Source organism: Centruroides sculpturatus, unplaced genomic scaffold, assembly GCF_000671375.1.
Source record: "Centruroides sculpturatus isolate CEXI.00-Female unplaced genomic scaffold, Cexi_2.0 scaffold1385, whole genome shotgun sequence".
Lineage (NCBI taxonomy): Eukaryota > Metazoa > Arthropoda > Arachnida > Scorpiones > Buthidae > Centruroides > Centruroides sculpturatus.
This window is the reverse complement of record NW_019385547.1, coordinates 111,994-125,403: the sequence shown is the minus strand read 5'-3', so window position 1 is coordinate 125,403 and position 13,410 is coordinate 111,994. Positions and strand designations below refer to the sequence as shown.

Here is a 13,410-nt window from a genome sequence, read left to right as displayed (position 1 = left end):
TATTTCTCCTAATTAATATAAAACTGTTTTATTTTGTTTAGAGCTACATTGCAATTATTTTGTTTAGAGCTACATTGCATTTGTTTAGAGCTACATTATTTTGTTATTAATAACAAAATAATGTAGCTCTATATGAATTGGGAGAAACAATTTCTTTCTAATAAAAGGTTGTCCCTGCAATGGAAGACTGTTTCTTGGTGATTCTACATGATGAAAGACATTTTAGTCTTTTATAAAATATTTTTTTAATGTGTTAATTTGTCAGCCATTTTTTTAAAAGAAATTTCTCAGAAAATTTAGGTGAATATTTTAAATGGAAAAAAGAGAGAGAAAATTTTGGAAAGCTAGTTAACCATTTATTAAATTTTACAGATTTAACATTTGGAAAAGAGTTAATTCATTTTGTCCTAAGATGAATGGTTGACCATTTTTAAAAAATATACTGAAAAAAATGAGAATATTATGATTTTTGATTTTAACTCAGAAATGGATTGTTTTGGATGGTTTACTGCATATTATTTGAATTAGATCAGGCTGTAAATTGTATGAGAAATGATTCTGCTCCTGGTATGGATTTAATTTTGGTTTTCTTTCTTTTTTATAAAACAACTTTCTTCTTAAGTTAAGAGATGTAACATTTATTCAACTACATCTTGAGATCTGTATAAGTTCTAGAGAGCTGGTGTGAAGTTAAATATTCTATAATTTATGAATGAAAAAGGGCTAGTAGACAATATCCAGTAAATTACTATTCCATAGCTTGTTATCAACAGTAAGGAAAACCTTTTCATTGATTTTAACAAGAAGATTTTAAGAATGGTCTAAATTCAAAGATTTTGTGAGATTGCCAATATGGTTAAAAGAACAAAAGTTATAGTTCAAGCAATGTTTGTTCTGAAATGTATGCTTAGAGCAAGAGAGTAACATCTCAGTTCATTTATTGGATATATATCTCACTTGCAGAAATGATGGGATTACAGTGATATGTACAATAAGCCTACTTATCAACCTGTTTTCCTCTTGCACAATTTGTTTGATCCATTCTCCATCAAATTCTTGGCATTCAGGTCATTAATATGGTAAAATTATACCTATTGCACTAATGTCATAGACACTTACACACTTACATTGAACTGGGTAATATTGGGAAGGTTGCCAAACAATAGGGTTTTCTACTGATTTGGTACAAAGCTTAAATAACATTTTTGAAACACCAAGAACTGTCTTCACAACCAGCCTGTAAGAAAAGGGTATGTTTACACTATGTTTTCATATTAAGACAAATACACAAGGAACTGAATAAAATGAAAAATGTAAACCTTGTCTATAAGCATAATTCAATGGTTTTTGGAATTTTCTGTAACAATAAAGATGTACTTAACTACACCAATTCCTCAGGTGTTTGTCATTCCACTTGAGGACCAGCACTTCAACACACAATTAATATATGTGGGAGCTACTGGATGCACTCTACTACAAAGAATTAAGGAATACAAATACAGTGGTACTTTGGTATATGTCTGCTTTAGAATATGTCAAATTTGGAATACGTCCTGTTTGGACGAAAGAAATTTTGCTAGATAAACAACTTTTGTTTGGTATACAACTTAATTCAATTATACACGCCATATATGAACAAGTAGCACCATCGGTGTACTTGACCAGACTAGATGTTTGCAGTGCCACAGTTTATAACTTTGCTAAATTTCTTCTGATTTTAATTTGTAAGTAAAATTTTATTATTTTTATTAATCATGAATTGCAAAAAGGCAAATGAAAAAGCAACAGAAAACTAAAAAAATTACTAGAATCACAATGGAACTGATAAAAGAGATTGTTGAGAAATATGAAGGTGGCATGTGTGTTTGAGATTTTAACTGTTGCATACCGTATTCTGAGAACGACGATATTGACAATTGTGAAAAATAAAGACATTATTGAATCTGTTAACATTGCGAAAGGGGTTAAATCAATTTCTAAACAGAGATCAAAGACATTAGATCATGTCGAGAAATTGCTTTTGCTTTGGATAACTGAAAAACAGTGTGCTGGTGACAGCATATCAGAAGCAATTATTTGCGAGAAAGCTAAAAAGATACATGCTGATCTCATGAAAAATCAAGTAGGAACTAACCAGGAAAGCGAGGTGTTTAAAGCCAGTCATTTTTTTTACATGAGAATGGATTAATCATTATTACATTACTTCATATGGGAAAGGTTGGTTCGATATATGTCCTATTCGGTATAAGTCCAAACATCAGGAATGGATTAAGGTCGTATACCGAGGTTTCACTGTATGTCATTGAAAAAATCTCAACACCGTGGTTTTAGTGGCTTATGTCTCTTAGCAGCATGTATGGATAAAGTAAGATGAGGCTAAGATCTTTAGGTCTGTTAGCAGCTCTAACTCTATCAAGTTCTTGGGAGTTAGAAATTTTTAAAGCTAATAGAAAACACTTTGTACCAATCATAAGAATGCTGACATGTTATTGATGTCATGGAAATCTTTATACAAGCTTTAACTTGAGCTTGGTCCCCTGTTATTTATTTTTTATTTTATTTTTGTACCATTTATGTTTGCTTATATTTATATTTTTAAGTTTTGGTTATAATAGAGAAGTTTCAGCCGACGTTTTCAACATGAAAATGTGTATGTTGGATGTTCAGCGCCACCTTCCTGTAAGTCTAGAAGTTTGATAATGGCATTTGGAACATTCAGCATGATTCCACTGACTTTCCAAATGCCATTGTCAAACTTCTAGACTTATAGGAAGGCCGCACTGAATGTCCGACGTACACGCTTTTGCATTGAAAACTTTGGCCGCAACTTCTCTATTATCTATTTATTTATTTCTTATGTACCTTGCATTTGAATTGTATGAATGTTCTATTGATTTTAGAATGTTCTTTCCATTAATTTAAATTATTCCCATTGCGTTTAATATGTTATTGGAATGTTCTTTTTGTTCTTTTTTCATTTATGTTTGATGTTTCAAGTGAAGAAGGCCTATGGAAGTAGGTCAAAAATGTTTTTGGTTAATTAAATATATTGCTGGAGTTATACAAGGTGTACTGTTTCTTTTTGTTTGTAATTTTTTAGTTGTCATGAGAAAAAGTGGACAGTATGAACTTTCACGTTTAAATAAATGTATTCCATTTTGTCAACTAAAATCATTATTGCACTCTGGATTTTACAGTAAGGTTATGAAACAAATAGCAAAACTGTTCAACATGATGCTGTAATATATACCTTAAAAATTGTAAAGAACTTTAAAGTAATAATTTAAAAAGGAAAATAATGTAAACTACTTTTATGGTTTGAATAAAAATATATGATGCTTCTGTTTTTAATATATAGAAATGTAAATATGTGTGAAAGTGTTTACAAATAAATATTTGATTTCAAAAAATTGTTACATGTCTACTTTTTTTTACTGGATTATTGGTAAACTATTTACTGGTAATACTATCCCTACATGTAACAGAATTATTACGGTATGCTTTAATTAGTTCCAAAATTCCATATATTTGTTATAATTAAGCTTCAATTTGTTATAATTGTTTAGTTTGTTATAACTGAGTTTGGAATTATAATATTTTTCAATCTTTACATATGAAATATAGTTATTTATATAAGTAATAGTTTTAGTGACAAAAATATTTTTATTTCAGAATATTATTTTGGATGGAAGAAGATTAAATGTGAGTCTGGCAATTAGTCCTGAAGATATTAGAAAAAATAAAGAAGAAAAACAGAAAAAAGGAAAAGACAACAGAAATTTGAAGCTCTTAACAGAAGGATTAATAAGGGCTGGATCTGATGCTGCTAAGGGAGTATCTCAAGCAGATTTGAAAAAAAGATTGGAGGTAATAAAATTACTAGTCTGTCATAAGTTTATTTATTTAATAAAATGATAAGCAAGAAGTATTCATGCTAGCAAATTATTATGCATTTTGAGTATTAAGTTAATTTAAATTATTTGATATATTGTATATCATAAAAAATTAGTTAAATTTCAGCAAAAAAATCTTAATTACTTGAGTGCAGCTTAATTATCAGAATGCTAGGTAATGAATGATATTCAAAAGCCTAGTTGAAGAATTTAAATTATATATTTTGAAAATCCAGAGTGAAGAAAGACAATCAAAAAGATGTAGATATTTTATACCAATCAAATTTGAGTCAGTTGATAAATTAGGTGCTTTTGACTCTTCCCCTACTCTTTACATTTGACAAATGAAATTATAACATTCAAGCTGCTTCAAGAAATCAAAACCTTTATTTATGATTTCTTAAATAAAGTTTGAAAATTATGACTGCATTCAAAATAAGTTATTTTCTTGTTTAAAAGACATTTGGTAAGTTTATTTTTAATGGGTTTCACCTTTTTCTTATGGAAAAATTATTTCAAGATGTTTGGAGATTTTAATAATGCTTTTAAAAGTTGAAAAGATTACAAAAATGATTGTTTTATGAAGTAAATTTGACTTTACCTTAAATTTTTATTCATATATGTTTATAAAACTATTTTTTTTTTTATATTTCAATGTTAACTTTTATTTTTAATGTATTTCTGAAGTTGGGAAAGAGATTTTGAAAAAAATTTGAATAAATTTAAAAAATTTGATGTCTAAATCAAAGGATGGTTGAATTAATGTATTTTTCTTAATGTGGATTTTTTTATAATATTGTTTCAAACAATTATTTCTTTAAAACAAATAATGATAAAATATAATCTGATAGCATTTATTTAGAGAATGATGCTTTAAATCTGTTACTTTTATTTAATTGCATTTAAAGTCATTACAAGCTTTTTTTTTTTCATTAAAACTACAATTTTTGTTTTTATGCATAAAGTTAAATATTTTAAATTCCAATCACATATATCATATTTTTAAAAAAAAGAGATTTCAGGGGAAAACAAAACTGTAAGTAGTTTTAAACAAGAATACAGTAAAATTGGTTTACTCTGTTCTTGCATACTGTACTTGTATTTTGCATATTGGATTGCATTATGCCAGTTTTTCATAAAATATAATTTGTATTCTTGTAATATCATATCTTATTGATGATTCTAAATTCTTTTCTTTTTATTTTTTGTTGATAACCATATTCAACATCTTTTATTTTTATGATGTCAGAAAATAAAGTTTCTGTATCCCAGGTCTCCTTATCGTTCTGAGCACCTGGAATATCTTTGTGGGCCGAAAAACTCCAGGAATCTTGTGGGTGGTTTTTTCCACCTACCCCATTATGGCTGGCCAAAACCCATAATGGACCTGAGAAAAGCTTTCTTAGTGCCCATAGGTCTGAAAGAATAAAAAAAGCACTTAATATAAATTGCATTATCATGTTATCTATCATTATGTTTAATATACCAATTTCTGAACCTTTAATAATAATTTTTTGTTGTAAATTCAATATTTAAAAAAAATAAAGTTGTTGTTGTTATGAATACAGTACATCTATATTTATTTAATTGATGCAACTTGAATGATTTTGAAAATCAAAAGCAGTAAAATCAAATTTAAATAGAATGAAAGTGAAAATAATGAGAATTAAATGTAGATAGTGTTAGAATTGATAAAAACTAAAAGAAAGCAAAAGTAAATTGCTATAATAAAATAAATAAATATATGAAAATAAATTACACAATTGAATATTATAAGTTATACGGCATTAAGATATAATGAGGAGATAAAGGATTGTGTTTTATATTCAAATAAATAATAAACATGAATAATGATTGCAATATTTATATGTATTATTTTTTCTACTATATTATTATTGGGTATATATGTTATTATTTTGCACTTACCAAATCACTTAATTTTCTACATATTACATGGTCATAATTTTCATACGAAAAGCAATTACAACAATGTATTTTTTGTACAAAAGTATTTAAATGATTTGTTTTATGGAGTATTAATTCAATACTATNCAAACTTTGTCATTATTTAATTCGGTGCACGCTTAAAGTCCAGGCCTGGCACACTAACGCGAATCCGCGTAAAGTACCCGTTAGGGAACGGCTATTTCCGGCACACAGTAGTGTCGATAATCGCTGGAAAGTCGGAAAAATAATATAGTACTTTACAAGACCAGCTATCCATCGAATATTTTTGGAGTTAAAACCACCTAAAAGTATAATTTTATGAGAGCACAAATTTCTAAAAGAATTTTAAAAATCTTTGTAAGTATAAGGATCTATCCTGGTAATGATTGGGATGCATACAGTTATGATTGTGATTGAATAACTAGAAATAACACTGACTAATATAGTATCTGCAAATTCAAAAAGTTTTAGATATTTGAAGTTAGAGATGATAGATATTCATAATAACTTCTCCTTGTTGATTAATTTGATTAGTAAGATGTTTCTAGCCAAAATTGTGAATGATATCAGTAGTGTTATCCAGCTTTTGGTGAGAATTAGTACAGTAATACCCCGAACTTATGCGATAGGTGGGACCGAGCGATAACCGCGTAAGTCGAATTCGCATAAGTCGGGGTATAATTTCGCATATAAATACATACAAATAATTTTTAATTGGGGCAGAAGACTAAAGACAACAATAATTTAGAAAAAAATGTTTAATAAAATCTTAGATAATACATATGTATAACAAATTATATTATTATACAATTTTTCACATTTACTTGATTATCACACCATAATTTTAACATTGTTTCCATCTCAGGGATAATACCGTGACGTTTACGAATGATGCTTGAATTTAAAGATTGAGCATTTTTTACCGCTTTGTGAATTTTTTCTTTATCCTTTATAATTGTTCTGACCGTCGATTCCGGTAGATCAAACTTCTTTGCCAATTCACAAATTTTCACTTTTGTATCAAAGTCTTTAATAATGTTAACTTTACATTCCAAAGATAAAGTTTTTCTTTTCTTGTTTGATGCAGAAGAATCAATTCTACTTCGTTTGGATGACATAGTAGTCTCTCGAGTATCCGTAGATATAACAAACACAGAAATAAATAACACAAAATAAATTGTAGCTATATGTTGATTCTGTGCGACACATCCGAACATGTAAGCTGAACAATAGTGTGGGAGGAGTGAGTAATCGAGAGTTGCGTGGCGCTCAAACACAAGACGAATCAACGAGATTTGAAAATCGTGTAACTCCGGGTTTGCGTAAGTCGGGGTATTACTGTAATTGATAGTTTAAGTTTCAGATAGATGAGAGAAAGGAAGCTTAATCCCAAGAGATCTGATATTTTGCATAAATGTCTTTAAACTAGGCAGGATAGCAATGTTTGAGTGAAAAAATAATTTAAAAANAACAAATTATATTTTTTTTTACTTTTCAAACATAATATTTTAAATTAAATTTTTCATACTTATTTGTTTATAATGTTTTCTTTATGTTATATTTTAGCTAGAAGCTTACAAGAAAAGGTTATTGAAAAATCTCCACTATTTTATTTCACCAGTGAGATTATGTGTTCATAATCTTCCTTCACATGTGGATGACAACAAACTCAAGAAAATATTTTTGAAAGCTGCTGGACCTCAAGCAAAAGTGATAAGTGTAAGTTTTCATTTAGTACTGTTTTGTTTCCTTTCTCTATTATGTTAAAAACAAAGTGTAATTTTAGGCTAAAGTTATGAGAAATCTTAAAAATCTGGATGAAAAAGGTGTTGGGATATCAAAAGGATTTGGTTTTGTTGGTTTTACCAGACATGAAGATGCACTTCAAGCATTACGGAATCTGAATAATAATCCTGATATATTTACTCCAAATAAGGTAACTTTTTTAAATGTTCATAAAAATCTGTGTAGATAACTTGATATTTAATTTTTTCCTAGATTCATCCTAGAATTTGTAGGATAGGTTAGGTTGGAAATTTGCATTGAAAATTTGAAGAATAATGAGTTGAGCAACCATCATGTTGAAACCACACATTCAGTCATTGGAGAAGAGATTAACATTTTTTTATTCTCTGTCAAATGATAAATGTCTTTCATTAAACTTTTTTACTTCTATCACCTGTTTTGCACGGAAACCTTATTTTTCGAAAATACAGTAATACCTTGACTTAAGCTACCCCGGAGTTACACGATTTTCAAATCTCGTCGATTCATCTTTTGTTTGAGTGCCATGCAACTCTTGATTACTCACTCCCCCCCACACTTGTTCAGCTTACATGTTCGGATGTGTCGCACGGAATCGACACATAGCTACAATTTATTTTGTGTTATTTATTTCTGTGTTTGTTATATCTACAAAGACTTGAGAGACTCTATGTGGTTATTTCTTGTAACTGCAAACGAATCAAAAGACAAGATAAGATTAACAAGAACATTTAATAGCTTACATACAATATGAAATATAGTTATTTATATAAGTAATAGTTTTAGTGACAAAAATATTTTTATTTCAGAATATTATTTTGGATGGAAGAAGATTAAATGTGAGTCTGGCAATTAGTCCTGAAGATATTAGAAAAAATAAAGAAGAAAAACAGAAAAAAGGAAAAGACAACAGAAATTTGAAGCTCTTAACAGAAGGATTAATAAGGGCTGGATCTGATGCTGCTAAGGGAGTATCTCAAGCAGATTTGAAAAAAAGATTGGAGGTAATAAAATTACTAGTCTGTCATAAGTTTATTTATTTAATAAAATGATAAGCAAGAAGTATTCATGCTAGCAAATTATTATGCATTTTGAGTATTAAGTTAATTTAAATTATTTGATATATTGTATATCATAAAAAATTAGTTAAATTTCAGCAAAAAAATCTTAATTACTTGAGTGCAGCTTAATTATCAGAATGCTAGGTAATGAATGATATTCAAAAGCCTAGTTGAAGAATTTAAATTATATATTTTGAAAATCCAGAGTGAAGAAAGACAATCAAAAAGATGTAGATATTTTATACCAATCAAATTTGAGTCAGTTGATAAATTAGGTGCTTTTGACTCTTCCCCTACTCTTTACATTTGACAAATGAAATTATAACATTCAAGCTGCTTCAAGAAATCAAAACCTTTATTTATGATTTCTTAAATAAAGTTTGAAAATTATGACTGCATTCAAAATAAGTTATTTTCTTGTTTAAAAGACATTTGGTAAGTTTATTTTTAATGGGTTTCACCTTTTTCTTATGGAAAAATTATTTCAAGATGTTTGGAGATTTTAATAATGCTTTTAAAAGTTGAAAAGATTACAAAAATGATTGTTTTATGAAGTAAATTTGACTTTACCTTAAATTTTTATTCATATATGTTTATAAAAGTGTGCTGGTGACAGCATATCAGAAGCAATTATTTGCGAGAAAGCTAAAAAGATACATGCTGATCTCATGAAAAATCAAGTAGGAACTAACCAGGAAAGCGAGGTGTTTAAAGCCAGTCATTTTTTTTACATGAGAATGGATTAATCATTTTTACATTACTTCATATAGGAAAGGTTGGTTCGATATATGTCCTATTCGGTATAAGTCCAAACATCAGGAATGGATTAAGGTCGTATACCGAGGTTTCACTGTATGTCATTGANAAATTAAAAAAAGGAAAGAAGAATTTTAAGCAAGTAAGTGAATGATTTTTTTAAAATGTTTTTCAATGTTGCCAGGTAATGTTATGATTAAATTTTGTGTTGAAAAATAGATATTTTAATATTTTAAGATTTTTGATATGACAATTTTTTATAATATATATTATGCAAGAATTTATATTAATAAATTCTTCATAGTAATATAACATAACTTGTACTATGTAAAAGTAAATGTATAAATAAGTATGACTTATTTTTACTTTAAATAAACTAATCTGCAGAAAATCTAAAATTCTTCTAATATTACATTTTGTTAAAAATTGTTTTGTTTTAATCTATGTATTAGTAATATTTATTAATAACATGTTTGTAAAATTAGAATTGTTTTTCAGTTTTCAAATAAATCACACTTTATGAAATCATTCTTTTCTAAGTTTTTAGGTATAATTACATTATTAAAACAAACACTAAATATTATAAATATATCATAATATTATATTTAGCAAACTTATCTGAATATAAAATTCAATTATATTTTGTAACCACTTCATAGATATTTATTCCTATATCTAATTTCTGCTAGAGATAAAACTTTCAATTTTATAAATTGTTATTTATTTGAATTGTTAAATGTATATTTAACAAAACATATTTCCTATTGTGTTCCATTTTGTGTTTCATGTGGATAAATATGGCCTAATAACAATTAGTAAAGTATCTTTTTATAATTTTGCATCACTAAATGCAATAAAATGAATTATGTTTCAAGAAAATATCTATTTACAGAATATTAGACAATATTTTTATATAATTATATTATTTTTTACAGGTTTGATAGTAACACATGTTAACTATTGATAAATGAAATATATTTATACATGCATGCAAAATTTGAATTTTGTATGAATGTATTATTATTATTTTTTTTTTTGTGTAATTTTTTTTATAATGAAATTATAATATTCTTTAATTATAACTTTTACATAACCAATAGTGTATTAACACAGTTATGTTTATGGCTGTTAAATACTGTCTACATTGATTTTATTTAAGACAGTTTTTTCATTTTATGATGTAGCTGTTTATATTATAATGTCAATAGCTACTCTATTTCATACAAAATTCACAGAAAAAAACAGATTAACAACAACAGAGAGTTTATTAATCTTTTTTTACCTTTGAAAATCTATTTTTACTAATTATTTGTTATGAGATTATTTTAAAGATCATTTTTACAGTGGTAACTCTGCTTCATGTGCTTATGTTAGAGTATGAGACACACTTCAGTCAAATGTAAAAAGTAATAATAATAATAATAATGCTATTTTCTTCTGTTTATAAACTAGATTAGGAACTTAGATAATTAATGTCTTCTATCATTAGATTATTTATAACTGTTACAACATTTTCAAGCATTTTAAATTCTTAAAGACATTTAATATACAACTTGTTTNATAAATTAATAATTATAATTTTAATATTTTAATAAATAATTTAGAATAATTTGGAAGAAAGAAAAGAACTGACCTGGGGCAAGGCTTCAACCCACAACCTCCACTTGCCATGTGGTGCACTTGCCAGTTGCGCCACTCGGACCAAAAGCTAGCCCTTGCTTCCGGTTTTATTTAAATTTAGATATAACCTTATGCAATTACACAGTTAAACAAAAATTACTACTTCATTAAGAGAATAATATGTAAAAAGAATATGTCCTTTCAATAAAAATTTAGAAATTAATACATATATTTTTATTACTAGTTTTTTTCTTCAAATAAAAAAGAATCATCTACAAATTTAAACATAAACAGGATTAAAGTTCAAAAGCCAAGTCATTCAAAGGAAAAAACTAAAATGAAAAAAAATAAAGGAAAGCCAAAGCTGCATAAACAAAAATTAAAAAAAGGAAAGAAGAATTTTAAGCAAGTAAGTGAATGATTTTTTTTAAATGTTTTTCAATGTTGCCAGGTAATGTTATGATTAAATTTTGTGTTGAAAAATAGATATTTTAATATTTTAAGATTTTTGATATGACAATTTTTTATAATATATATTATGCAAGAATTTATATTAATAAATTCTTCATAGTAATATAACATAACTTGTACTATGTAAAAGTAAATGTATAAATAAGTATGACTTATTTTTACTTTAAATAAACTAATCTGCAGAAAATCTAAAATTCTTCTAATATTACATTTTGTTAAAAATTGTTTTGTTTTAATCTATGTATTAGTAATATTTATTAATAACATGTTTGTAAAATTAGAATTGTTTTTCAGTTTTCAAATAAATCACACTTTATGAAATCATTCTTTTCTAAGTTTTTAGGTATAATTACATTATTAAAACAAACACTAAATATTATAAATATATCATAATATTATATTTAGCAAACTTATCTGAATATAAAATTCAATTATATTTTGTAACCACTTCATAGATATTTATTCCTATATCTAATTTCTGCTAGAGATAAAACTTTCAATTTTATAAATTGTTATTTATTTGAATTGTTAAATGTATATTTAACAAAACATATTTCCTATTGTGTTCCATTTTGTGTTTCATGTGGATAAATATGGCCTAATAACAATTAGTAAAGTATCTTTTTATAATTTTGCATCACTAAATGCAATAAAATGAATTATGTTTCAAGAAAATATCTATTTACAGAATATTAGACAATATTTTTATATAATTATATTATTTTTTACAGGTTTGATAGTAACACATGTTAACTATTGATAAATGAAATATATTTATACATGCATGCAAAATTTGAATTTTGTATGAATGTATTATTATTATTTTTTTTTTTGTGTAATTTTTTTTATAATGAAATTATAATATTCTTTAATTATAACTTTTACATAACCAATAGTGTATTAACACAGTTATGTTTATGGCTGTTAAATACTGTCTACATTGATTTTATTTAAGACAGTTTTTTCATTTTATGATGTAGCTGTTTATATTATAATGTCAATAGCTACTCTATTTCATACAAAATTCACAGAAAAAAACAGATTAACAACAACAGAGAGTTTATTAATCTTTTTTTACCTTTGAAAATCTATTTTTACTAATTATTTGTTATGAGATTATTTTAAAGATCATTTTTACAGTGGTAACTCTGCTTCATGTGCTTATGTTAGAGTATGAGACACACTTCAGTCAAATGTAAAAAGTAATAATAATAATAATAATGCTATTTTCTTCTGTTTATAAACTAGATTAGGAACTTAGATAATTAATGTCTTCTATCATTAGATTATTTATAACTGTTACAACATTTTCAAGCATTTTAAATTCTTAAAGACATTTAATATACAACTTGTTTTATGATTTAGTATGAATTATTCTTTTATGTTTTAATAAGAAGTTTTTATTTGTGAAATTGGTTTTATAGTATTGTATTTTACATAATGCAATAAATTATTATTATTATTGTTATTTTTACAAATTTATACTTTTTGTAGCAGTTGATAATTAAAATATATTTTTTTTGTTTTTCAGGCTCACATGGTTTATTAGGAATGAAAAAGATTTAATATAAAATGTAAATAATAAATTTTAATTTTATTATTTGTTGTAATTAGTTTTAATTTTAGTTTATGTCAATTCAAACTCTCATCAAATACAAAAAACAACAAAGTTAACTAGAACCAATGAACCAGGTTTATTATACTCCCAGTGTATTTAATTAACACTTTACTGGCCAAAATGCATTTTGGCCTTACTGGCTCTTTTTAATTGGATTACATACAATGATAAAAATCTACAACAAAAGCAGAGTTTATGGTAACTATTGCCAACATTGTGTGAGATTAGCCAGGGGCCAAGGAGGCTATCCTTAGTGACCACTTAATTGGCATGGGTTGGT

General features: G+C 26.3%; 1 protein-coding gene across 1 annotated transcript in view; it reads left to right on the top strand.

Annotated features, from left to right (window-relative positions):
* Positions 1-13,080, top strand: part of LOC111639997 (RNA-binding protein 28-like) — a 33,734-nt gene extending 20,654 nt beyond the window's left edge. Inside the window, exons 6-11 of the mRNA XM_023385990.1 lie at positions 3,673-3,867; positions 7,407-7,559; positions 7,627-7,776; positions 8,414-8,608; positions 11,289-11,450; positions 13,044-13,080. Of these exons, the coding sequence (XP_023241758.1) occupies positions 3,673-3,867; positions 7,407-7,559; positions 7,627-7,776; positions 8,414-8,608; positions 11,289-11,450; positions 13,044-13,061 (873 nt within the window). The 3' untranslated portion in view covers positions 13,062-13,080. The remainder of the gene's footprint in view (positions 1-3,672; positions 3,868-7,406; positions 7,560-7,626; positions 7,777-8,413; positions 8,609-11,288; positions 11,451-13,043) is intronic.
* The last annotated feature ends 330 nt before the right edge of the window (positions 13,081-13,410 follow it).